Consider the following 24,663-nt stretch of genomic DNA (forward strand, 5'->3'; position numbering starts at 1 on the left):
ACACTTGTAATCCAGGTGTTGTTATGTCTTTCAAACTGCAGAGAGGATACCACCTTCCGCATTTGTGTAAAACGGGAATTTCAGATGCAGAATAGCTTGTTGTAATGACTAATCCTTATATGCATTCCTTCAGGATTCAGTTACATTAAGTTTATTTTAATGAGTACGGTCTTGAACTTTTCACAGTAGGATTCAGCAAAGAGATTGGAAATTCTGAAAAAGATTAGAATCGGGTGAATAATTCATAAAGAGTAATTTATTTTACGAATGTCACCCTTTCCTATTTGTGAATTGCCTGGGAATAAAGAATAGCTTGCCTGAATTTAGTCGTCGATTAAAATTATTCACCAAATAATTTCTGCCAGCAATCTTTACTTTGTAGCTCGTTCACAAGTGACTTGTTGCAGGCATTTGATGCTCAGAAGCTAAGCTGCTACGCTGGACACAGAAATTCCAGGAATTTTTTTTCCGTTTTAGCTTGGATTATCATAACTGGGTGGTTTTTGATTCTACCAGAAGAGGTGATGAAGATTCCACAGTATCCTGATAAAGATTGTTGCGTTAGAAGGCAGACGAAGCTATTTCATTAACGAATATAAACTCTAGAATTTTTTGCTGTCTTCTACCTACTCTAACGTAAAACCTAACTTCTAATTTTCACAGTAACCAAGATACGAAGGATGTCTGCATCATGGCAATACCACCAGACTCTATTACATACTTTTGGGGGACCTAAGCGTTAAGAACAAACAGAGAAGAAGCCTGACTTTTTCCATCTGTTTTTCCAGTGCTAATAATGGGTCACAATAAGTCACTAGTTTATCCATTTTTGTCAAATGTAGCTTTGTGTTTTGATTTGTTTTTATACAATGTTTAAAAACACACATGGTAGCAGGAATTAATTGCCCCCAAATATCTGTTTCATAATTGTCACGAGCCGTTGGCTGATGAGAACCATATATCCTTACCCTTCTTCAAAACGAGACACTAATGTGATACTTCTAAGCACGCTCATCTGTAGGAACTGCTCCAAACCTTTCTTTTGCCTATCACAGCTTTATTAATGCATCGGATGATGATATAGAAGATTCAAGGCATCAGACCTGTATATAACTCTGCCCGTTTGGCGAACTGTTACACTGGCGCGCTGGTGGTGGCCAGCTCTGCTTGAGAGATCTCCACCGTGTTGCACCGGCCTTGGGGGCTCCCCATCACCTCTCCTCCCCGTCCATCTTGGTGATCAAGGTGTCCTTATAAACGCAATTTAAACTCTGCTGCTAACTGGCAGATCAAAAGTCTTTCCTGGTTACCTAGTATTTACCCCACTCCTGCTTTTTTTTATTTTTTATTTTTTTATTTTTTAAACCTAGTCCTTGTGTGCAGTGTTGTAGTTTGGTTGCAAACTCTTTGTGGGGTTGCATATTTATGCAGCGCCTCTTTAGTCCAAAAATAAATAATGATGCTGTATGTTCAATATTTATTCTGCCTTCTCCGCTGCAGCACAGTCAGAATACTAACGGGGTCTGCGTGGCATCAGCTCGTTGACTTTGCAGAACTCGCTTCGTGCTGTTTCTCCACTTATATAGGTGTCTAGTATTGCTTAGCTGTAGATTGTAATATGTAGGTTTTGATAAAGTAAATATGTGTTTAATTCTCTACAGAAGACTCCTGTTTAATAATAGATGAGGTGAACATAACCCGTTTTGATTTGACATTATACTTCTGTAAATGGGCTGTACCGGGGAGGTACATCATGCTGTCTGAAATGCATGAAAAGAAAAAAAAAATACAATTATCCCTTTATTTTTCTTTGCAGAGTCACTTATGCTTGGGTCAAAGGAAGGAGGAAGAACAAATTCCAGTACACCTGAGTGTATTATTGATGAGCAGTAGCTCCCTCCAAAGGGCCTAAATATTATCTGTATTCCTGAACTGAAAAGATGCAGAAGAGATCAGTGGAGAGCAAATGTAAAAATTTCGGCCAATTAACTCACTCACCCTTTTCTATATAGGAGTAAAATGAGGTCTGACACCCATAGGTGTGTACTGCTTGATGGGACTTGCTTTCTGAAGCACAGCGTATAGTACAAGGTCTTTGCTGCAGATGGACATCTCCTCAATTAAGAAGGATAGCTATTCTGGTTGAGGCATTTCCAGCAAGAATTAGCAGTATGATTAATCCCTTCTTTGTTAAGAAGAGTTGCAGGCTTAGCAGGAACAGTGAGTGATAGAGAAGTGAGTGGAGCAAGAGGTGGCAGATGGGTAAATCTCTTTCAAGGTCTCTTTATCCAAATGTCTTCCATATGAATCAAGTGTTTTTTAAACATTGTGATCAAATTTTAAATAATCCTATTAGGATGTAAGGTCTATAATAATTTTCCTCTCAGTAAAACTTGTCTGTACTGATGTTTGTGTATATGTATTTGCACTGCAAAGTTGGTCTGCAGTATTGATACTCTAATGATTTTTTTTTTTTTAATCAGACTCACAGGGGCCTCCTAATATCAGACCCTGGATTTTAGAAGTATATACCCATGCCAGATATTCTTGCTTGCATGCTAAACTGAGGAAAGATTAGCTCCAGGTCTGAAAAGCAAATTTATTTACTTTTTTTATGCATACAAATATTTAATTATATTTCAGATCATTTTGATGAGATGTAGTTCAGAGTCCCTGCATGTTAATTTTAGTACTTGCACAAATCTTAGGGAGGGCTGAATAGAAATTACAAATGCCCAAGTTTACCTTGGCAAAGTGCAAAAAGGAATTTAAAAGCAAATGGTTCTTTCTGCAATTTGCCCCCTGTGAATCACCCATAAAATAGGAAAACCTTCTGTTTGCACACATCTGTCGCTTGTGCCAAGCATCCTGATTGCTGTAGATTCACATACGAGCCTTGGAGAAGGAGAGACTCGCAGAGACCGCTTGCTGCCTGAATTTTGTAGTTCTCGCGGTTTTGCTTTTATAGCCCTGTGATTGTGGAAGCTCAGGAGCTGAGCGCTGGGCTCTGGCCGTGCTGAGTGCCTTTGCTTTCTGAAATGAAACGTTAGGAGTATTTTTTTTTTTTTAAGGTGTGATTTAGTTTCCCCCATGAGACAGAAGCAATGAAAAAGGAGGGTGCAGAAGTTGGAAAAATGTTTGTTTCTTAATTGATTCCTTTCCAAGGAAGTTGAAAAGGAAGGAAATACGAATAGCTGCTGAAAGGAGAGTTCTGTTATCTGCTTCTGTAACCCTTATTTTCCAAGGTTTGGCGAGTGTTTATGCATCTCTCTGCTGATCTCTATTTTTGGCACCAAAATATTGGTTGTGGTTTGCATAACCATGTGATTTACTTCAGTAGCTGCTTGCAAGAAAGCTGAAGTTATTTCTATTTTTTGAATGCAATTAATTTTACATGTACTAACTTCTCCTATTCCTTATGGAAAATCTTTTTTGAAATGTGGAAAATAGCAAAATTTTGTTCACTCTTGAGGAATGTAAGAAGGGACTTGGGGGAGGTAGTCTAATTTCAAAAAGAAAAGAGGAAAGTTTTTCAATTCCTAGGAGATGGAACTAAAATTACTTTTTCTTTTCCTCCAAAAAACTATTCTACTTGCCTAAGGTAGGATATAGGTACCAAAAATAATTTCTCTGAGAGCAGTGGCCAAAGTCCTTTATATACAGTGGCCGGTTTTACAAGCACAACGCACTTCTAAATGTAGAAGTTAGGAGTGGATGAACAAGCTGGTCCATGCAAAAAGCTTTCAGTGGCCCCCTCTGTTCCTCCCCTGAGATTATCCCCATGGGCTGAAAAGTGGCATTTCCTTCTTTGGGAAATGTTCCATATTTCTGAATGGGCTTTAGCCCAAATGGAAACAAAAAGTGGATATCTGAGAATTTTTTCATGAATCAAAGTGGGCTGAGGTCTTCCCTTTGATCCCACCAAAATGGGCTGTGGTTTTGTGGACAAGGAGGAAGGACTGATAGCCCAAGGTGACAGGAAGGCAGGCAGCACGTCCCAGGGCTAGAAGAAATGCCATTTAATTTCAAGCTTTTTTAGGAAGACCAAGCAGGGATGACCTGAAATATTCTTCTCGTAGCCCAGACCTCTCTCTAACACACATTCAGATGCAGATATGATCATTTGGGAATGTGAACTCATCATCATGTTCTGTCTTGTGAGGTGCTTTGGTCCAGATTTGCTCTGGCCCCGGTAGAGGAACACCGCTGGAGATGCCTCTGCGGGCCCTATGCATTGGTGCTTCGTGTGGCACGTGACAGCTCTCCAAAAGAGCGAACAGGGCCTTCTGTATAAGCATGGTGTGACTTTACCTAGCCATAGGTGGATTGTCAAAGAAGAGACCGAGAGGAGGTCTCAAATGCAATCGTTTCACCCAATCTTGCAAAGCCAAAACTTGCAGAGTATTTGCTGAGTGCATCTACCACTGTCCTAGAGCACTTGGCAGACTAGGAGTTAATTCTCCCTGCTACATACTCTGTGCAAGAAGCTGGGTCTGATCAAATTCTGCAGTTGTGAGCTGAAGTGGCCTCTGGCTTTCCAAGATGGAACAGGTTCCTTCCACATATTGTAATTCCAACTGATTGAAGGCTGCTTAAAAGGTTGAAATATGGCTAAAAATTACAGCACTTGTCCTCAGGCTCTTCTAGGAAAGCCAGCCTCTTGTTATTCTTTTGTGTTGCTCCTCTGCCCTGCCTTGCGCTTTAATGCTTTCCCTAGGCTGGTCCTTCTTGTAGATCTGGGGGGAGCCGGGCACGCACATTTGGGGCCTGTCCTGGCTTTGGGCCCGCCAGAGCAGCCCGGGCGCTAGGGGCTGATGGGACCGTTGCATCCGCACTTTGCACTCCCTCCGCGGTCTGGCTCGGGGAGGCAGCCGTCTCCTCCGAGAGCAGATGCGAGGGGAAAAGAACAAAGCGATTGCTTTTGTCCGTTTACTAAAGCAAATCTCAGTGTTGTGCCATCTGTTCTGCAACCACATGAAAACCAATGAGCTCCTTGGAAATGGCACAAAATATGTTCAAAATCTGGGGAAGAGACGGATGTGAAAGTAAGCTGCTGCAAACTGAGAGAGCCTTGGGTAACACCAGAATGGACCAAAAAAAGCAAAACAAAGTTGAAGTAGAAAAATATAAAAAGGAAAACCACCTTTTGCACCACCAGGGAGCAAATTCCAGCACACATTCTCGCATTTATAGATTTCCCTGCCTATCTTCCCTCCTCCTTTGGTGTGTTTCTTCATTTTTTCAAATTTCTCTGTTCTGCTGCGTAGCCTCAAAGTTGGCATTTGGTAGTTCAGAAATGCTGCAGTAAAGCAGGAGCCTCAAATGCTCCTCCCTGCCGTGCCGGTAAGATGGATCAGTCCCTTGTATCTGATGAGAAAGGCCGAGAGGCTGGGGGTAGCCCTGGCTCTCCCTGCCTAGAATCGGGCCTCTTCCACCTATGGCCAAGAGGCACAGCTGTAATCCAATGCACAGCTGTGTGTCGTTTTTTTGAAAGCCAGGAAGGAGAATTGCAGACAGTGTGAAAAACGATAAAATCTGGAAAAGTTCTTAAAACAGCCTTTACAGCTTTGTGGAATTGCTGCTTCCCCGGAGTTCAGATGAATCCCGTGAAATTCCAGTTGCGTTAAATTCATCCCCGTGGCGCGGTTAAGGGGTGGTGGTTGCGCGGGGCTCTCGGCAAGCAGGAGCGGCTCCGAGGCAGCGGCGCGTTACAGGAGAAGGTGATTAATATGCTGGCTCTTTGCGGCAGCGTAGCAAAGGGGCAGCCAGCGTAATGACGTAGCCCCTAAGGCGACGGCTTTGTAAACCCAGAACCGCGGCGTGGCTGGAGGTGACTCCAACGCCGAGAGCTGGTGGAGTGTGAAGCTTTGCTGGTAGGGGAGGAAGGGCAGCTCGTGGTCCATGCTCTGGCCTTGGCTCGCGGGAGATCTTCGATCAGTTTTCTGTCTCTGCCACGGAGTTCCTGGGTGTCCTTGGGCAACTCATTTGGTTTTTCAGCATCTCCTTCCCACAGCAAGGGAAGGGGGCATTGCTCTCCTCCGACACTGCTGTGAGGCTCCATAAGGTTCGTGGTTACCATATGGATAAGCTGCCTAAGAAGAATTTCAAACCTGTGGAAGAAGAGGTATGAAACTTGAGCGTCACTGAGGAATAGCTCGGCTCTGGCCATATTGCATGTGGCAGCTACCACAGGTTACAAAACTGTCACGATAGGTGTAAGTGCTATGAAACCAGTGTCAGCTGCAACATAGCCTTCGTAAAAACAAAGAGGCTACCAATATAAACTCAACTGGTAGATAAGAAGTCATATCACTAGCTAAATAAATAGACTAAAGGAGATTTTCTGCTTAGGATCATCTGGGTATTTTCATCTGAGAAAGCCCTTTGGTCTGGCGGAAGTCCAAGGTGAAGAAGTCCTGACCCACTTCTGTTCTTCTCCTGCGGTTTCTGAGGCTCCTGATTGTTTGTATTAAAGGTCTTTAATGTGGTCTTGGATATCAGCTGGAGAAGGGCAAAAGTGGAGTTATTTTGTGATTCCTTTTAGGCAAAGGGAGGCAGGGGGCAATCATGTTTTAATTTAATATTTTCTTACCCTTTGTTGTGAAATGGAGAGGACTTTCAGGTGTTCCTTACTGCACCATTAATTGTTTTCCTGTCTTTCTCACTCGTGTTAAAATAAACATTTAATGTCTTCGGTCCCTGCTCAAATGAGACTGTTTTTGAGGTCCTGATCATTCTCCTTCAGCTTCTCCGGGCGTCTTTTAGTTTGGTTGCATTTGCAGACATCCTGAATCCAGTGTTTGCAGTGCAGCTCTGCCACTGATTTGTGTAACAGAATCTGAATTCCATTTGTCTCTGTCTTTTTTCCCCCCTTTTTAAACATCCATCATCTCTTTTTTTAATGGTTGACCTTGACTGTACAGTGAGAGGAAGTCTTCACTGATTAGTCACGCATCCCTCACCTGAGCAAGCAGTCATTAGTGTAGGACTTTGTGGGTTGGTTAAATGCCCACGCCAAAGTGTTTTAATTTGCGTTTGTCAGTGTTTTCATTTGACGGTTTCCTGGGTGTTCATCTCCTGATCATCTTGAATCGTGTCTCTCGGGCTCTGGATAGTCCTGTCTCTAACCTAAATTACTTCGCTATGAACTTAAAGCGGAAAAGTTAGGATTTCATTAATCTTTGACCACCTGTGTAGTTCTTCAAAAATATGGAGGTTGTCATCCATGAACCTCAATGAGCCTCTGGTCATACAGCCACTTCTTGCCTCGGATGCGTTCATCTGCCCGGACTGCGATGCAAATGAGCTGGTTGGAGCCTCAGTTGTCTACATTAGGGATTTTTCACCGTCAGGCACCAGACGGGCCATGTCGCTGAGGGGTTTTCTCAGCAGTGTTCCGGATGTCCTCAAGAAACAGGGCAGAGATGTCGTGTCCTGTGCTGGGTATTTGTTCCTCCTCTAGGCAGGACTTAGAGGGATGATTGCAGTAGCTGACTTTGCTTTGAGTGGTGAAGCTGGTACAGATTATCTGATAATTTCTTTTGAAAACTAACATTTTTCCATTTATAGGAGAAGTTAACTGGCATTCCTACCATAGCATTTCCTCCGTTCCAGATTCCTGGCTTGTAATTCTTTTGTAACTATATTTGGACAACTGACTTGGAGCAGTTTGATAGCATTGTTGTTGGCTCAAGAGCTACAACTGTTTTTTTTCCTGTTTGTCTAGTAGTCTAGAGTAATAATGGCTATTTAATTACAATGCAATCTCATGAGTTTTACAGGCAACTTTAAATAACAGAGCCATATCATTTTATGGAAGCCATGTGAAGTTTGGAAACTACCTCTTGAAGAACTTCCCTGATAACTTTTGTGGTCGTAGTCAGTGTTGTCCAAATAAACACAAGCTGTTTGTGAACTTACCAGAATGCGTGGCATCCAGAGCCCTAACCTGGCTCTGCTGGTGTGAATATGCTTGTGCACTGACATATGGTATGTCGTTTGATTTCTAGTAGTACTGAAAGATTTACTGGCTGATTTATGCTTCTTTCTTTGCATTTATTTTCCATACTCTGTTAACATTTTCAAGGTGTTCATCCTTTATGGGTTCTATTTGACTCAACATATGTTATGTCCAGCTCTGAACATCTAGTTGCTAGCTGTAGTTGCATCCTTCAGACTTTTGTGCGTGTATGTGAATATTTTAAGTTCTTTTGCGCTGTGTGGAGTTTGGTGAAAAGTTGATGGTTAGTGGAGCCATAGCCTGAAGAACAGGCAGAGGGAACATCCTTGTTCTTCAGTAAAGAAGCTGTTACTGAACTGTTTTATTAAGTAGCTGCAGCCTTGGAAAGAATGGAGGAGAAAAATATCAGGAAAAGCACAGACAGCAAACAAATTAAAAAAATTGGGTGTGGTCGCATTGAGGGAAAGATAAGATCACCTGAGTGGCTCTTCTGGGCTGGGCAAGAGGTCCATGTAAGTCTGTATCTTGTTTGCCAAACTGGCTGGTAGCGAGTGATTGTCTTTGCTGTTTTAGCATTACTAGCCTTCTGTGTTCATTAGACATATGCTGTGGGAAGGGGTTGCACAGCTGGAATGCGTGTTGCGTAAAGCAGCACCACCGTCATCTGCCAGGCTTACTAGTCTTTGTACCCAAGATCTCTTTTGGAGCCTGTCTTAAAAGCTGGCTTTGCATTTGCGCTCAGTCACCTGGTTCTGAAGCAGCTTAGCAAACTATGACACAGGCAGTTGCTGGACTGTCTCATCCATTAGTTTTGTCTGGATGAAGTCCTGTAACCTCTTTATCGTAGCTTTATTCTATAACCTCTTCTTTCGATCCTTCAGTTTGAGACAGATCCTCCAGTGCAACCCTTGGTGGGGAGAGTTCCTACATAGGGGCCTCCTCCACGTTCTTCATGGTGAGTGTGAATCTATGAACCTTGCTTAATTTGGCTGTTGTGGTACCGTCTCCGAGTCTGCCTTTATACCTTGATAATCTGTTGGCCTTACAGATTCCCTGATGAGTTTTCTACTCCTGATATATTTCAGAAAGGTTTTATGATTAGTTCTTATGCCTTTTGCAAGTTATTCCTCAGACTCTTTTTTGGCTTGGCTTACTGTGTTTTCACATTCAACCTGCCAGTTTATGACCCTTTCCATTTTCTACATTTGGGCTCAGTTTCATTATTTATTATTTTTATTTTTTATTTTTTATTTTTTTTATTTTTCATTATTATTAGATTTTTTATTTTTAGATTTTTATATATTTTTATTTTTATTTTTTTAAGGATACCTTTATGCTTCCAGTACCCTCCCTTGCCTTGCTGTTTAGCAATGCTGACTTATTTGCTCTTTCTGAACTCTTTTGATGGATGGTTTACATTTGCTCTGGGTCTTCAGTACACTGTATTTAAATAGTTCGATGCTACCTGCAGTGATTTTCCCTTTAGGTGCCTCTTTAATTCTTCTTTAACAAGTTTCTTTATTCTTAGGTAGTTATCCTCTTCGGAAATGAGCACTGCTGTAGAAGTATTAGAGGTTTTGTTGCTCTTGGCAGGATATTGAACAGCAGCACGCTGTGGTCAGTGCTACTGTATTTTCTTCAACAGCAACACCAACAGCAACAGCGCTCTTCCACTGCACTGCCCACTGAGTCAAGGGCTGCATCCCCTTTGCAGGCTCTGTACCCAGAGCTTTGTGAATGGTGTCTAAAAATCCATTCTCAGCATCACACTGCCGATATGACATTTGCCCAGTCTCCATGCAGGTAGACATCTCCCATTACTGTGCACTTCCTGCTCTTAAAGCCCTACTGTCCTTCCTCGGTGCATCTCAGTTGCCATCGTTGTCCTGGTCAGACAGTTGATAGTAGCACCCTATACTGTTGTCTTCCTATTCACAGCTACAAATCGAATTCAGAGGGATTCTGTTTTCTTTGCTGACATGGTTAAGTGGTTAATCTGAGTTAATTCTAGACTGTCTTCTACAAGGCCCTCCACTGGCACACTGGTGTTCCCGTGTGCTTCCTATCCTGCTGTTAGTGTCCTCCAGACTGCCCTCCTTTCACTAGGTGTCTGATATGCCCTTCTGTCAGTACACCTCAAAACTTGCTCTTTTGCACCCTCCTCTCACTCAAAAAAAAAAATTCTTTATAGCCTTTTCAATGTGCAGTGCAATGATGACATGGAGAAGCTGGTTTCCCCTGTACAGACTTCATCCATTCCAGAGTTTTTTCCAGTTCCTGGGGAATCCTAGCCGCTGTTTCCATGCCCCCTGAATCCATACCTCTTTTTTCAGCCCTGTATTGCTTCTCTGACTTGTCCTTTCAAGGGACTGGAACATTTAGGACAATGCTACTATGAAAGCCCTCATTTTAACTTGCAATCTGAGATCCTACCCCTCTCCTCCAGGACCTCTGTCCAAATGCTTACAGCAACCATGAGTACTAGCTGCTCCACTGCACTTCCAAAGAGACTGTGCAGACAGGCGTTGGGATCCACCACATTTGCACCTGCCAGGCAGGTCACCGTGTGGATGCATGTTCAGGAATGGTCATTGCTCATCTGAGAGGGCAGTAAGCTGGGGCACCCCACTCTATAACTGGACTTCTACCTGCATTTTATTTCACTTACAGCGGCGAGGTCTTCTCTGGGTGGTCTGTTTGGCTTCTCATTTTGTGATTGGCCTCTGAAGTTAGGGGTGGAGAGCCTCCGGCCTCCCTGTAGCTATGGCCAAACTCCCACTGCCCCTGAACTCCCCCGTAGCTGGCTCGCTCTGGATGAAGCAGAGCCCTGGAACAGGCTGGACTCCCTTCGCTCAAGCAAGGGACTCTTGGAGGAAGCCCAGCTCGTGTCCGGGAATTTGCTTTTCCAAGGACGTAGACCACCACCAGCTGCTGAGTTCCCTGAGCCCGGCTTGATGTTCTTTATTCTTTCTCTGTAGCAGTCTGCTAAAATGCATTTATTAGCCTACAATGCCTAAACCTTGTTCCTTGATATTTAGGTACTATTGCAATAGAAATAGTAAGGGTTATTAATTTATAGATTTTTAAGGACAGGAAAGACAGGCATTTTGAGGGAACTTCTTTGAGCTCCATAAGACTGGCCATAACACTTCAGGCTAAAATTCCTATCAGAGTCTCCCTTTTTTTGTTTCCTAATATATCCCAGTCTTTCTCTATCTATCAACAATTCTTATTTTCTCTATGCTTTCAAATCTTGAGAGTAATCATATGCCTTCTTTCCTCTTTGTCTTACAGACAAGTAGTGCACATTAATTCTTTGATTTAATCCTCCTTAATAAGTCTCTTCCTCCAGGGATTAATTATTTTAGTTTCTGTACTGAATCTTGCACTTTGTTGACATCTTGTATCGGGAGCCTACCACTGAGCTCAGTATAAAATTGAAGGCTCATCTCTCATTAGGTTTTCATGTTCTCATTTGGATAACTCCTTTCCAGCTTCATTCCTCCAATTTAGGGTAAGAGAAGGAGAGTTAAAACAAGCCTCTCTCTAGAATATGGGCAGGAAAACAAGTCCTAGGTGGAGCAAACTTTTGGTGCTTTTGTTTCCCCTTGTCCCTGTGGGTGTCCAGGTTAAGTAAAAGCAGTATTTAGCAGAGAGGGGCTCCCTCTGACTTCTAAGCCACGAGTAACCTCCAAGGTCACCACTGGCCTCTAGGCTTGATTTGGATTTTGTGCTGTTGCTTAGAACAATGCAAAGCGGGTGGAAAACGCTCTCTCCCAGGTGAGATTTTACACCTGCTGGAGGTCTTGCTCTCGCTGGAGGAGCTAACGTCAGAAGATGCAGGGCCAGGGAGACCCGGTTCTGCCAAGGTACACGTCCTCGTAGGATGGTGATTTTTGGATGACTTTCCTGAGCCTGCTTTCTGGGTGGTTGCACGGGCACGGGGGCTGCTGCGAGAGAAGGAGGAAAGCACATCTGAGATAGAGGAGGAAGAAAAGGAAGAGGAAGATGTGACTTGAGCAGCCCAAGCCTCAGCTGGCTTGTGCTGCCCTGGCATTTGCACTCTGCAGGTCAGAGACTCATCTGGTATATGACATGTTGGTGTGGTGACATCCTCTAAAGAGAAGATTTGGGCAAATATTTGTAAACATTAAATTTAAATTATTTTAAATGATAGGTTTCAACCCAGATGGGTTTAATTTATTAAACTAGATTTTAATATGGTCAATCCTTTTCTCCAAATGCTGTCTGTAACTGGGCTGTGTGGTCTGGATTCTTTTACCCTGTTTACCATAGCAAAGACCTAGACTCTGTTTCCTACCGACTAGCAGATCTGATCCAGCTCCTGCTGAATTCGGGAAGAAGGCTGTTTTTGGGCAGCTGCCGTGATGATTTGGTGAAAGTCTTTGGCCTGTCTTATATAGAAGGTCAGGCTAAACGGCTTTAATATTTATGAATCCGTTTATGAAGCCTGGCCTTGAGATTTATGAATGTGACACCCGTTGACTTCTGTGGGTGGTGATTTGTGCCTTAAGCAAATATATATTTGAAGAGAAACTTGTGTAGCAACCATCCCATTTTGTGAGAATTGGAGTAGGAGAACTTTCCAGTCAGACTGGTTTTGTTTTTTTGCAGAATGTCAGTTTATTTTTACGGCTGAGGCTAGAACTCAGCTACGCGTTTTGCCAAAGCGACCTCAGAAATACTTTGTTCCAAATGGTTCCTTGTGTTAGAATTGGGTAAAGTTAATCCTTCTGGATCTTGCTTTTAGCAAATTCATGGACTCGATATTTATGCTTTTCCTCCCCAAAAGATCGAAGCTGAGACACTGGGTTGCAGGGAACCGTGATTACTATGCCCTGCTTGCAACAGCAGCAATCAAGTCTGCAGTCCCCTGAGTCTGCAACTTCTGCTGAATTTATCATTTTCATCCTTAGCAGCTATTTAATAACTTATCCCTTTCCCGTTTGGAATTACACATGCTTATGGGCCTGAAACCTGGAGACTTTCCAAGATGCTCCCACTCGGCTCGGACTCTGCCCGCTTGCAGCGGGACGTCCCCGCTCTGCCGGTGCTGCTGCTGCCTCTAGCTGGGCACTGATGGCACAAGTGAAACTTTGGTAGTTTTCTTGTAAAGGCAGGAATGCGAAAGCAACTTCGTTAGTGTTTTCAAGTGGTAAAAGCAAGGCCCTGTGGCCAGGACACTTGGGTTCTGTCTCAAAATCTGCTGCTGTTGCTTTGTGAAATCTTTTTAATTGTCTGTTTTCTTGACGGTTCAATGAGAATGAGACATAGTCTGTCTCACTATTGTGTCTCCTCAAAAACCACAAAAAAGAAACCCTTCTGAGCTTCTGAAATGAGTTACGCTGTATAAATGCAAGATCTGGGTCCAGATTTTCGTCTGCTGTAAACAAATGCAGTTCTGTTAACTTTGAGTTATATCAGCTGAGAAGTTGCCTCGCTGCTGTTATTAATCATACCTGCGACTGTGCAGCGACTAAGCTGGGCTGCATGGACCAAGCTGTATTTTTGGTGGCAGAGAAAGTGTACAGACAAGGAGGGCTGGGATGGATGCAGGAATGAGTGGATATTCTTTCTCCTTTGTGCTGCAAGGAATGCAGGAAAGTAGCCTGTGATGAAAGCACTCCTGATACGAGTAGCTCTTGTATGCTGCTTTTCATTAGTAGATCTCGAAGTACCTTAAAAATGTGACCTTATCCTCATTCTGCACGTGATAACCAGGGGAATGAATGGGCGTGCAGCTTGCATAAGGTTACCCAGCAGGCTCTGGGTTACCCAGCCTGTCTATCTGTTGATCAATCTATCTATTTAATTCCTATTTACATACCTAATTATTTTGCCCCTTAATTATTTAAGAAAATGTGTAAATAAAGCAACTTAACTTCAAAATGATCTGAAAAAAGCTGAAAAAAATATTCATTTCAGGCTGACAGAGAGGAAAAAAAGGAAAGTTAAGTTAAAAACTTTCTCTTTCTCCCTTTCCCCATCCAGCCTGGGACTGAAAAAAAGTCAGTGTAGCTTTAGGGCAGTAGCAGCACAGAGCACAATAAGTAGCAACATATTCCAAATACTTGATGCAATTCCTTTAGTATCTCCATTCACTGTAAAGAAAAATGGATTTGCAGTACCAAACGAATCTGACTCTGCTATACTTCGACAGTTCAAGACATGTTCTCAAAGAAACAAATGCAAATATGGAATAAAAACCTTTTTTCGCTTTGTTATCTATATGAATGAAGGTAAATGGAAGTACACTGGAAAGGTAGTCTATTCCTGAATCAATGTATTTTCTGGTTGAAAATAAATACATTGCAGGACTGAAAATGTTAAGAAATCCTATGTGGGATGAGTTTAGTGTTATGTCCTTAGTTATACCACAGACTTCTGGGGTGATCTTGGTCCAGTTATCTGATCCTTTTAGGCACCAGTTCCTTTCTAATGTAACTGAACTAATATTTCCATACTCCACTTCAGTGATGGGAGGACCCATCTGTTGCTGCTTGGGAAAAGCCGCATTCCTGTGGCTCTAAGAAGACTCATAAATAAAGATAAGATCTGTAAGTTGTTTTAAAATTCTCGGCTGAAAGTGCTATTTTGGTGTCAGTTTTAGTCAGAGATATGGCAATCACGTATGTTTAGGACGCAGGCACATTTATATAAAAATAGAGTAAGACCTTGTCCAATCTGCTGTCGTGCAAATAGAAGTATTTTCGCTTTCGAATTAGCAGTGGAGTATTCTTTGTTGGGAGGATCCCATACTGCAAAGTCCTCTCTGGAGTCTTCTCCGGCATCGTAGGGACTGCAGGCTCCTAGCTCGGGCGCCGAGGCTACATGTCACATAGCCTGACTGCCCCCTTGGTCTCAGGAGGTAAGGTGGTCTGTTTTCTATCACTTGTTATTTTTCAAATCTGTGAAATTGCCTGAAATTCAGGGTTGTATTTAGGATTCGTTCATGCACAGGTACGTCATGCAGATGGTTACCTTTTTCAGAATCAAGTATTCTAAAAACTAGAGGTTTTTGTATTTACAGAAATCCTGTTTGTAAGAGTTTCTGAAACACTGTATGCTTTGTAGGTTACCAATTTAGTTGGCTAAGCAGACACTTGGAATTTTTTTATATTAATATCAGGTTTGTTCACATTTAATTTTAGCTTCCGTTCCGTATCCTGTGCTTGGAGATTGGGAAGTAAACCTGCCTTTCGGTGGCATAAGAAACTTTGTAAAGCTGTACTAATGAGCACGAAAATGAACATTAATTAAACTTGCAGTTAGAGGCAGGGCTGAAGCTGCAGAGTCCCGGCACCGCCGCGGCAGATAGCCGGGTTACTTCATTACCGCCTGGACCAGGGAGCTGTGACGGGAATGGGAATGAGGAGACAATTAAGTCACTCACCGAGTGCAGAGCCAGCGAGACATTTAATTAGCCGTAGGAGCTAAAGCTGTAAAACCTGGAGATTTCTGTGGATCCTAAGTACGTGAAGCACATTTTCTGTCAAATGAAACTTTTAAAGGATGCCTTCAGAAATGTGAGAGGGGTCGGGGATGGTGAGGAGACTAGAGAAGCAGTCCCAGTCTTCAGCTCTTCAGGGTGGTGGTAACCTGTTGGGCCGGTCCCCTGGGCTGGAGAGGAGGTCTCCATCGTGGTGGGTGCAACTAATGTCCTACCTTGGGCAGAAAGCCCAAAGCTGGGGATGGTGATGTGATGTCAGAGTGGCCTTGTCTTGTAGAGCCAGAGTGGCAGAGAGGGACATCACTGGGAGGAGCTCAGTTCTTGTCCTGTCTGCTTACCGACCCCTCCTTGTAGCATCCAGGGAATTCCCACAGTTACAAATGGCAGTTTATTTAGGATTACAGCCTGCTTTCTCTGTGCATGCTGCAGAAGATGGGGACCTGTGGCATGCCAGCCAGCAGCAACGTGCAGAGTCCCCACTGATGAGCTCTCCTCTCCCACCCCCAGCTCCTGAAACTCCCTCTGCCAGTCCTTGGGCCTCTTTATAACACACACTGGCTTCTCTCTGCTGTCCTTCAGCTGAAAACTCAGCTTTGCCACCATGACAAAATACAGTTTTGAGAAGCCGTGAGCCCCCCTGTGTGTGAGGAACACGTGTCCGTGGCTTCCCTGCAGTTGCTCTTCCAATCATCAGTGCATGCGTTGGTGACTCCCAGAGCAGTCGTTCTTCTGTGGTGTGGTTACATGGGAGGTCAGTGGGAGAGAGACACTTAATTGCTTGTTTTGCCTTTGAAATAGGGAAAAAGCATTTATTTATGGAGTTTCTCACATTTCAGGCATTTGTTAACTCTGTTGTAGAGCCATAATCTTGGGAAAGAGGTGATTTTTAAGTGTGCGTTGTCCCTTTTAAGTTGCAGCGTATTCACTGCTCCAGCTCCAGTTTTGCTCCATTTTCTCTCCTCTGTGTTCGCTTAGGCAAAAACACATCCTGTTCAAAGTTTTGAAACTGTAATTGTTCTACCAAACTGAGATTAAATTAGCCAAAAATCCATTGGCTTTGGAAAATCCCAGATGAATTTCCAAGACCCCAGACATCCTGCCAGTTTTATAACATAAAAATAGCAGAGAAAGATGCAATTTGTTGTTGTCTAGCTGCAATTTAGCATGCAGATAGCTGTTGAGTGTTTGGTTACTTCTGGGTCTCCCTGCTGTGGAGGTAAGTGGCCTGGGTGCAGGGCAAGGGAGAGCAGAGAGGGAGCGTTGGGGATGGATGGGGAGCAGAGAAGAGTACGATGAGGAATGGTCCATGTGGCCAGGGCAGTTACGGGTGTTTGCAGATCTTGTGGTCCCTGGAAGCCTGGCAGGTCCCCAGAGATGTACGGCAGCCCTATAAATGACCACCTATCCTCCCCCCCACCCCCCAAAAAAGATGAGTGGAGCTCTAAACCTAAGCCCTGTGTATTTGAATGGACTCATTTGTGGCTTATCAATGTAATTCTTTTCTTAATTAGACAGGACAGTCACTCTCTGTCATCCTTGTGAAATTTTTCCTATGTGACTTTCACTTCGAAGTGACTGACTTGCTAACCTTAGCAGAGGTTTTGATTCCCTGAACTGCAGTTTCCTTTTGATTAAGTGTCATCTTCTGCTCTGCTCTTTAATGCATATTAATGAGTGCTAAGCAGTGCTTGACTTGAGTAATTTGCAGCTGGGATCTAAAAACCCTTGGAAGGAAGGCCTGGGGGTGGCCTGCCTGGGGACATAGTGGCGGATTATAGACTCTTTGCTCCAGTTTGTGAATTGCAAAGGCAAATACATTTTCAATTAATTTGTATTTTTATTAGTCGCACGCCGCAGTCACCGCTGCCATCATTATTTAGCAATATTCCCGTGTTCCCTTGAGTTCCAATTTAAAAGTCCCAGACAAGGAGGGAAGAGCTAATAGTTAGCTCAGCAATTTTTCCAGAATTCAAAGCACTCTCCATGACAGATGCTCAGTCCCACACTTAGTCCCGAGTTGCACAGCAGATGTGCGGCTGCAGGAGGGTAGCGCAGTGCTTGTCCATGACTCTTGTACGTACAGCAGTCCCGGGCTGGGCTACAAGCTGTAGACTGCCGAACCACTGCTCCCGGCAGTTTTGAGCTCTTAGCAGCTACTGCTCCTCCATTCAAAACTTGGGAAACTGATAATTGAAAGGCTTAATTCTGCTTTCCTATCTCCAGTGATATCCAGAGGCCGTCCCAGGAATTTTTGAAGTCTTTCTAGTATAACCTTTGTAGAAAAGAAAGCATGAATTGGCTCAAACAATACGGCTTTTCTGTTTTAGTCATCGAGAGGTATTCTCCAGGAAATTGCAGCAACTTTAGTGCTCTCTGTTGTCATTGTGGACTTGGAGGTCGTTCGACAGTCGTGGTCCTGGCATGACGGCCTGGCACAGGCATCAAAAAGTCAGAGGATAAGAATGGGCCCGGTGGGGTAACGGGCCTGGGCAGAGCCCTGCTGCTGCTCGGCCGCCTCTCGGACGTTCACACCACCTGCTCGGCTGTTGAGTTGATTGCCAAAGCCATCTCCTTCTCACGGTGGGGCTTTTTGGGGTGTTTGGAGCAGTATCAAAAAAAAAAAAAAGAAAAAAGAAAAGCATTTGGCAAGTCATACTGAGCTTTTCAAGGCCAAAGCATTTGGCCAAAAGAATAACAAATCAGCCCTCGTAATTCCCCTAGAAGACTGCTGTTATGCCCAGTCACAGGTGGAGAAGTGGAAGCAAAGAGGTTAAATGACTTGCCTGGAGCAGCGAGGAAGTGTGTGGTGGAGACAGTCAGGAGCCCCACGTATTTTTTAATGAATCTTTTATAACTGTGAGTATATTATTAGGCAGATGGCTTGAACTGTGGATTTCTGTAGGAACTCTGCCTTGCAGTCTAAATGGATTTTCTTCTCAAAGTCTTAAACCGAAATAAAATGAGAAAATATGGTTTGGTTCAGGATGTGAGAATATGTTCGCTAATTAAAAGACTACGCAGGATATAGAATATGTAAAAATATATCATTCTTTTACAATTCACAGACACAGTAATTCTTTCCTAATATTTCTGACAAAAAATAATTAATGTGTTTCTGCGGACTAAAGAAAAAGAGAAATTCCAGCATAAGGTGACATAGTTATGTCTCCTTCTGTCACAGTCCAAGATTAAAATGAAAACAGAAATATTCAGCCATGGTTGAAGGTTAATGTTCTTCCTTTTTACACTGCAGCAGGATTAGGAAGGATTCGCCCATGGGGCTGTATAGAGTTGTGCAGTGTCTGAGGACCTGATGGATGACCCGTTATTTGGCAGTATTCAGGGTCTATGTTTTATCATAATAAAAAAGTCACTGAAGAGCATAACATGGGAACGGGCTTATCCTGTCTCTTCATCGTGGTTCTGGCATAGCCATTAGCAGCTGCCTACGGAGGGGAGTTAACATATTTTATGATAAAATGTACTGCATGAATCCCCCCGCATACAGAAGGGCCAGCCCCAGGCACAGTGGTCTGCAGGAAATGTCAGGATGTGATTGCTGGTTTCATGTCCTCAGGGGTCTCCTCTGGTTAACCGGTAGTCGGTCCAGGAGATCTTCGTTTTCTCAGGGGAAGTCTTCTGTCTGAACATCTTTTCTTTTCCAAAAGACCACCGTGCCCTGGAAGCTAAAGTTCACTTGAAAAATTGTTCTCCTGTCTGATCAGTTCAACCACTGCTGGTAAAACTCGTCTATCTGTTAATTTGCTTAGAAGGTTTAAATTCCTCTAAACGCCCGTCGCTGCGCCCTGCTGTGTACGGTACAGCAGCAGCGTTTCCCCCCGCATCCCGAGGAACGGGCTGCATGTTAAGTGCGCGGGAACAACTAAGAACCAGGGTTCGTCGCTCGGTTACCAGCAGGTTTAAGAAATCCAGAAATACGTATGAGCATGTGTGCAATCATACAACTTGCAAAAAGCCAAATCACACTTTTTTTTCGTATGGCAGTCAGGCTCTCTCTGTATTCCTCCTGGGCTCGTGTACGGCACGTGCATCGTATTGGTGCAGTTGAGCATGCAAATGCTTGCAATTTCTCAATCTTTAGTTGTGCATTTCTCATAAATTTTTTAAATTACTGGGTATAATATCTAATATCCAGACAAGATGTGAGTGTGTGTGTATGACTAAAATATATATTAAAAGGAGAGTGACATTAATTTTGAAATTTTTATATATTCCTTTTTACAGTAGAAGATCAGTTGTCTTCCTGGTTTCAGTACTTACTTTCTTGGTTGTCTCAGCTTCCTTGAGCTGCTGTCTCACCTTTGTGTCTGCTGTAGAATCTAAATTAGATAAGACGAATCAGGACAAGATTTCAAATACAGTTTCTGTTCTGTACAGGCAGTTTAAACTGCTTCGATATAATTTTGCTTCTTTAATCCTTCCCCTTCAATCTGTTTTTGTATACATTATATATATGAAATCTGGGATGGGAAATCTTGCCTAATGCAAGTTAAGACATGACAAATGAACCTGACATTTTTCCAAGGAGGGAACCAGAGAACATACTGTATTTATAGCAGTAGAAATGCAGTTTGCTGCTTGTAGAAGAAAAATATGCCTTGTATGAGAACTTTAATACTGCGATATCATAAGAGTGTGGATCTTATTTGTTTCAAGTGAGGATACTGGGTTTGAAGTAGCTAAACTGGTTCTCTTGGAAGCTCGAGGTGGGGCTTCACCCAGCAGCAAATTTGGTTCCCTGGAAGCTCAGATACCAAGAAAAAGCATGTGGCACAGTGCGGAGCTGTTCTCCCTGGTCCTGTCACAAAAGCCAGAGGCTCTGGTGTCATCAGAGTAAAGAAGAGAGTGATGAAGGAGCTTCTGGAAGTTATGTTTGGGGCTTCTCTCCTTTATACTTTAAACAATTTCTTCCATGTTAATATTAAGACTTTCTGTTTACAAGATAAGAGTTCATCAGCTTAAGTTCTCAAACACAGATGTGCAAACATACTCGGAAAAATTGATTCAAGCCAGCCATTTCTGCAAGCCAACTACTGGCTATTGCAACCTTCTCCGAGAGGGCAGGACCTCCAGGAGAGCCAACGCAGGAGATACGAGCGCCCAATTTGTATCACCTGCATGAAAGGGGTGAAAAGACTTGTTAAAATTTTCCTGCTTCATGACGATTTTCCTGCTGTGTTAAGCCGCGCTGAGCCCAGTGAGAAGCGCTGGGATGATGTTCCGTTGAGGCGCTCTGTAGAAGTGCGAACGTCGCAGGTTTTTCATCCCAGGATGTTTGTTCTTAAATTTTAACCTTTAGGAATGCATTGCTGACACCCCTTTTAAACCAGTTTTGCTTACGTGTTGGAAGAGTATTTTGTCAGGGCAGCCCTTTGTGTCAAGGGGAAGATGATCACCAAGTCTGCTTGCCTGCGTGTGAGACAGTACTTTTCCATCTTGCCTCTGAACAGAAAGGCTGACTCCACATTTTTGGACTGTACAACTGCACATCAGGACCAGCTTATGGTGCTGAACCGATCCTTTATTTAGCAGAGATAGTAAACAGCAGAGCGGTCTGTGGCTCGCAAACAGCTACAGTCGTATTAACCGTTTCATTGTAGTTGGTTTCTAATTGAGATTGTGTTTCCTAGACGGAGCGTTAGACCTCTACCTGCTCGCTTGGCTCTAGGAGGCATCTCCCTGGTTCAGGGCTGCACCTTTGTCCGTCCTTGTCAAGTTGGGGAAATGATGCTTCATTTTGCTCTAATAAAGCATTCACCTGGTCTCCTCTCTGCATCCTAATTGCTCTCCAGAGAGCCCTAAAGTGTGCTTAAGCATATTGCAACTGTTTACTCACAATGTCTGCTGTATGTGCAGTAACTCGAACTCTTCGATCTCTGCCCTGTCGCTCCAGGCTGGCATGATTCGCACGGACAAGGACGAATTCTTCATTGAACCTCTGGAGAAGGGGGCCCAGGAGGAGGAGGAGGGAGGAGGCAGGACACACGTGGTCTATCGCAGAGCAGCTGCCAAGAAGCAGTTTCCTATGGAGAGCACAGATATCCAGTATAAAGGTAAGGTGGGGATGTTAATGCCAGCTGGTGTATAAAGTGTAGCTGAAGGCATGTAGCCAATGCGATCTGCTATCTCTGGCTTCTTTGTCCTTGAGAATGGAAATCTGCTCTTCTCCCCCTGTGTATGGAAAGGTAGGGGAGGAGTTGAACGTTTTAGCTGGGATAAATAAGTGTTGCAGCAGCCAGAACACTCTCCAGGATGCCCAAACTGTCCCTGCCTTAAATGCACAGATAAGAACTGTGTTTCCTTGGCTCCAGAGAGAGTCAGCATAAGGCAGCGTGTCCAAGCCGGGCCCCCGTGTCGGAGCAGCGGAAGAGGGCTGTGGATGGAGCAGCAGTGCCGAGGTGCCCGTGCACGCCGGGGCAGGCAGTGGCGCTGGCTTTGCGAAGGCCGTGCTGGGAGGCTGCAGCCAGAGCAGCAATGCCGACGTGGTACCCGGGCTTCTCATCCGCCCTGTCCTCGCTGGCATGAACTTCTTCCCAACAGGGAAACAACTGTTCAGATGCGGACACAAACCTCCTCTTGACTTAGTTGTGTGTTTCCAAGTGTGGAATTTAACTTAATATGTGGTAGACAGTGATGGAACAACAGGAGCTAAACATAAACAGCCTTTCTGTGTAATATTCTCTATTTCTGTGCCAACTGCTTTGATGTGGGACCTTTTTAGCTGAAGGAATAAGGGATGCAGACTTGGTAAGTGGATGTTCTGACAGCTGATGCTAACACTGAGATTAACTGGGTCGTTTGAGAGGAAACCAAAACCAGTTGCCCTTTGATCCCCCATGTGTGTACCAAACTGCAGAGTCGTTTGCCACTAATAGTTTGAAAGCGAACAAACACTGGAGCGTTATCTCACAGCAGTAAGATATGTTATTAAGTATAATACAGCGTGTTAGGTCGTCCTCTGTAGAAATCTTCCCAGCAATTCCCATCCCTCTAATATGTCACCATCATTTTCAAAAGATAATGTTATGGTACCTGTTGTAAAAACTCCCCTCTTTCTTGCAGATAGTAATTCCCAGAAACCAGTTGGAAGAACACAGTCACAGAGATTAGCCAGGGAAATTATGGCCACATTAATAACCCAAATCGCAATGCTCAAGTTGGAGTGGGGAGGAAAAAGGAAGCAAGCAATAGCATTCGTCCAACTTTGGTCCAGCTGGGCCGTCAGTTGTGACCCACGGGTTGTGTGAGTGGTGCAGTGTAACGCTGGGCTTTTCTGGCTGGTTTCATACACGTCGTGGGGCAGCGCTGGAAGGAGGCAGGGGTCTGAGAGACACAAGATGAACTCCCCCTTCCCAGAATGATATGATGGAAGGTGCTTTCTTAGATGTTTATAAAATTATTGCAATGTTGGAAAATATCAGCCAGTCACTCTGTTTCCTTTTAAACAAAAGAGGCTTAATTTTATTCACACCTTATGGCAGTATTTTTGTTTTTGGTTGGTAAATATTCCTCAGGAGTAGGAGTCTGGTACACAGAAAAACATCCATTTTAGATTGGCTCTAGTTATTGGCAGGTGGTACCTGCTGGAGGACGGTTCCGACAGCGGCGTCCGCAAACACCTCTGCGAAACGCAAAGCCCTACCCAGTTCCCCGTGTCACACGAGACCGACTGATGGCGAAACCGCGATGCCAGCCAGCATCAGCCGCTGCCGCGTCGAGGCCTCGCTGTGCCGCATGCTTGGGTAATCGCTGCAGCTCTTAGGCTCTGGTACAAAAGCACGAAACAGTAATAGCCATCAGGCAGCACCATGGGATTAAAAATTGCTCTTAATAGCAAGGTTTGCAAGCGGGAAGCTGTCTTCGTGTGGGCCCGACTGGGATGTAGCGCTGACCTTGTTTTGAAGAGCAGGTGTCTGTTTTAGGTAGCAAGACCTGCAATTTTTCTTCTTTCAAACTTTAAAATCAAGGAAAAACTCTAAGAGTGGTAATCTTCCTTTCCATCCATCCCCTTTCCATTTGTGAAATTGATAACAAATAAGTTTGTGTTTTGGAAAAAAAACGGTGTTATTCTACAGTTTTTTTCCATAAATTCTCTTTACCTTAAACGAACAAACAAAAAAGAACAGCCATCGCAAAACAGATCAGTTCTCGTGTATTTTTGGTTAAACCTGGCCTCCCCGCTCCTGATTTGCTCTAGGCAACAGGCTTCGAAAGGACCTGTTTTCAAAAACTGTGATTTTATTTTCCAGTTTGTCTTTTTCCAGAATGCATCTAGTTTTGGTTAACAAACGTCAAAATATTTAGTGACTGGGTGTTGATAAGCGCACTGTGCTGCGTGTTTCCATAACACTCTAAATTAATCAATGAGCTTGCTTAGGAGATGTTTATCAGGGCACTTTCAGCATGCTGTATCTATTAAACAAAAAAAAAAAAAAAAAAGAGAGCACGGTTAACCAAGAACACTCTCCTCTTCCACCATCCCTTGAGACATTTGCATTGTTGCCAAGTCCCATAAATTTACATGTGATGAATTGTAATACTTGGTTTATTTTTAAAGGTCCGGCCTCCAGGAGTCATATGAATATGTGATAACCTTTTCTTTCCCCCTGCATGAGTTTCTGGCTCTTGTAGCTGTTGAGAAAAAAGCTTAAAAATATTTACATATTAGAAAGCAACGAATATGATGAGGTATATAGTATTCTCCAATTTTGAAGATAGCATCTTTGAAAATCCCAAGATATGTTAATTTAATCCCGTGATTTGGGAGGGGATTGTGAGTCATGATTTTTGAATGCTTGGGTTTGGAGAGACGAACACGAATTCCTCCGAAGCACTCCTATCTCTGGCCGTCTCCCACAGCAAACAGGACGAGCTGCTCTCCGGCCAGTGAGGCAGGAGGGGAGGAAAAGCTCCCTGAGCTCGGGGCCGGGTGGGTCAGGCAGGATGATTTCGGGCCTTGGGGTTTACCCTTGCCAGAAGGAGCTGGGCCATGGTCACAGGGCCCTCGCACGTAGCAGGGGCCCGGGAGAGGGGCTGAGTGGGGCAGAAAAGGGGCTGGACCTGCCTCGAAAGGCAACTGGAGCTAATGGGAAGACCCATCGTCTGGTTGGAAGGGTGCATGAAGACCGGTGAGAAAAACAAGAGGCGTTTTCCCAACCTTAGCAGTACATTTTAGGTGCTAACTGGCACTGGGAGGTGAACTTCAGAGCAG

The 24,663-nt window shown here is 43.8% G+C and overlaps 1 protein-coding gene across 1 annotated transcript in view; it reads left to right on the forward strand.

Moving 5' to 3' along the window:
• Positions 1 to 24,663, forward strand: part of ADAMTS2 (ADAM metallopeptidase with thrombospondin type 1 motif 2) — a 182,683-nt gene that overhangs the window by 47,867 nt on the left and 110,153 nt on the right. The window contains exon 3 of the mRNA XM_064521062.1: positions 21,346 to 21,505. Coding sequence (XP_064377132.1) covers positions 21,346 to 21,505 — 160 coding nt within the window. The remainder of the gene's footprint in view (positions 1 to 21,345; positions 21,506 to 24,663) is intronic.

Source organism: Dromaius novaehollandiae, chromosome 15 (genome assembly GCF_036370855.1).
Source record: "Dromaius novaehollandiae isolate bDroNov1 chromosome 15, bDroNov1.hap1, whole genome shotgun sequence".
Lineage (NCBI taxonomy): Eukaryota > Metazoa > Chordata > Aves > Casuariiformes > Dromaiidae > Dromaius > Dromaius novaehollandiae.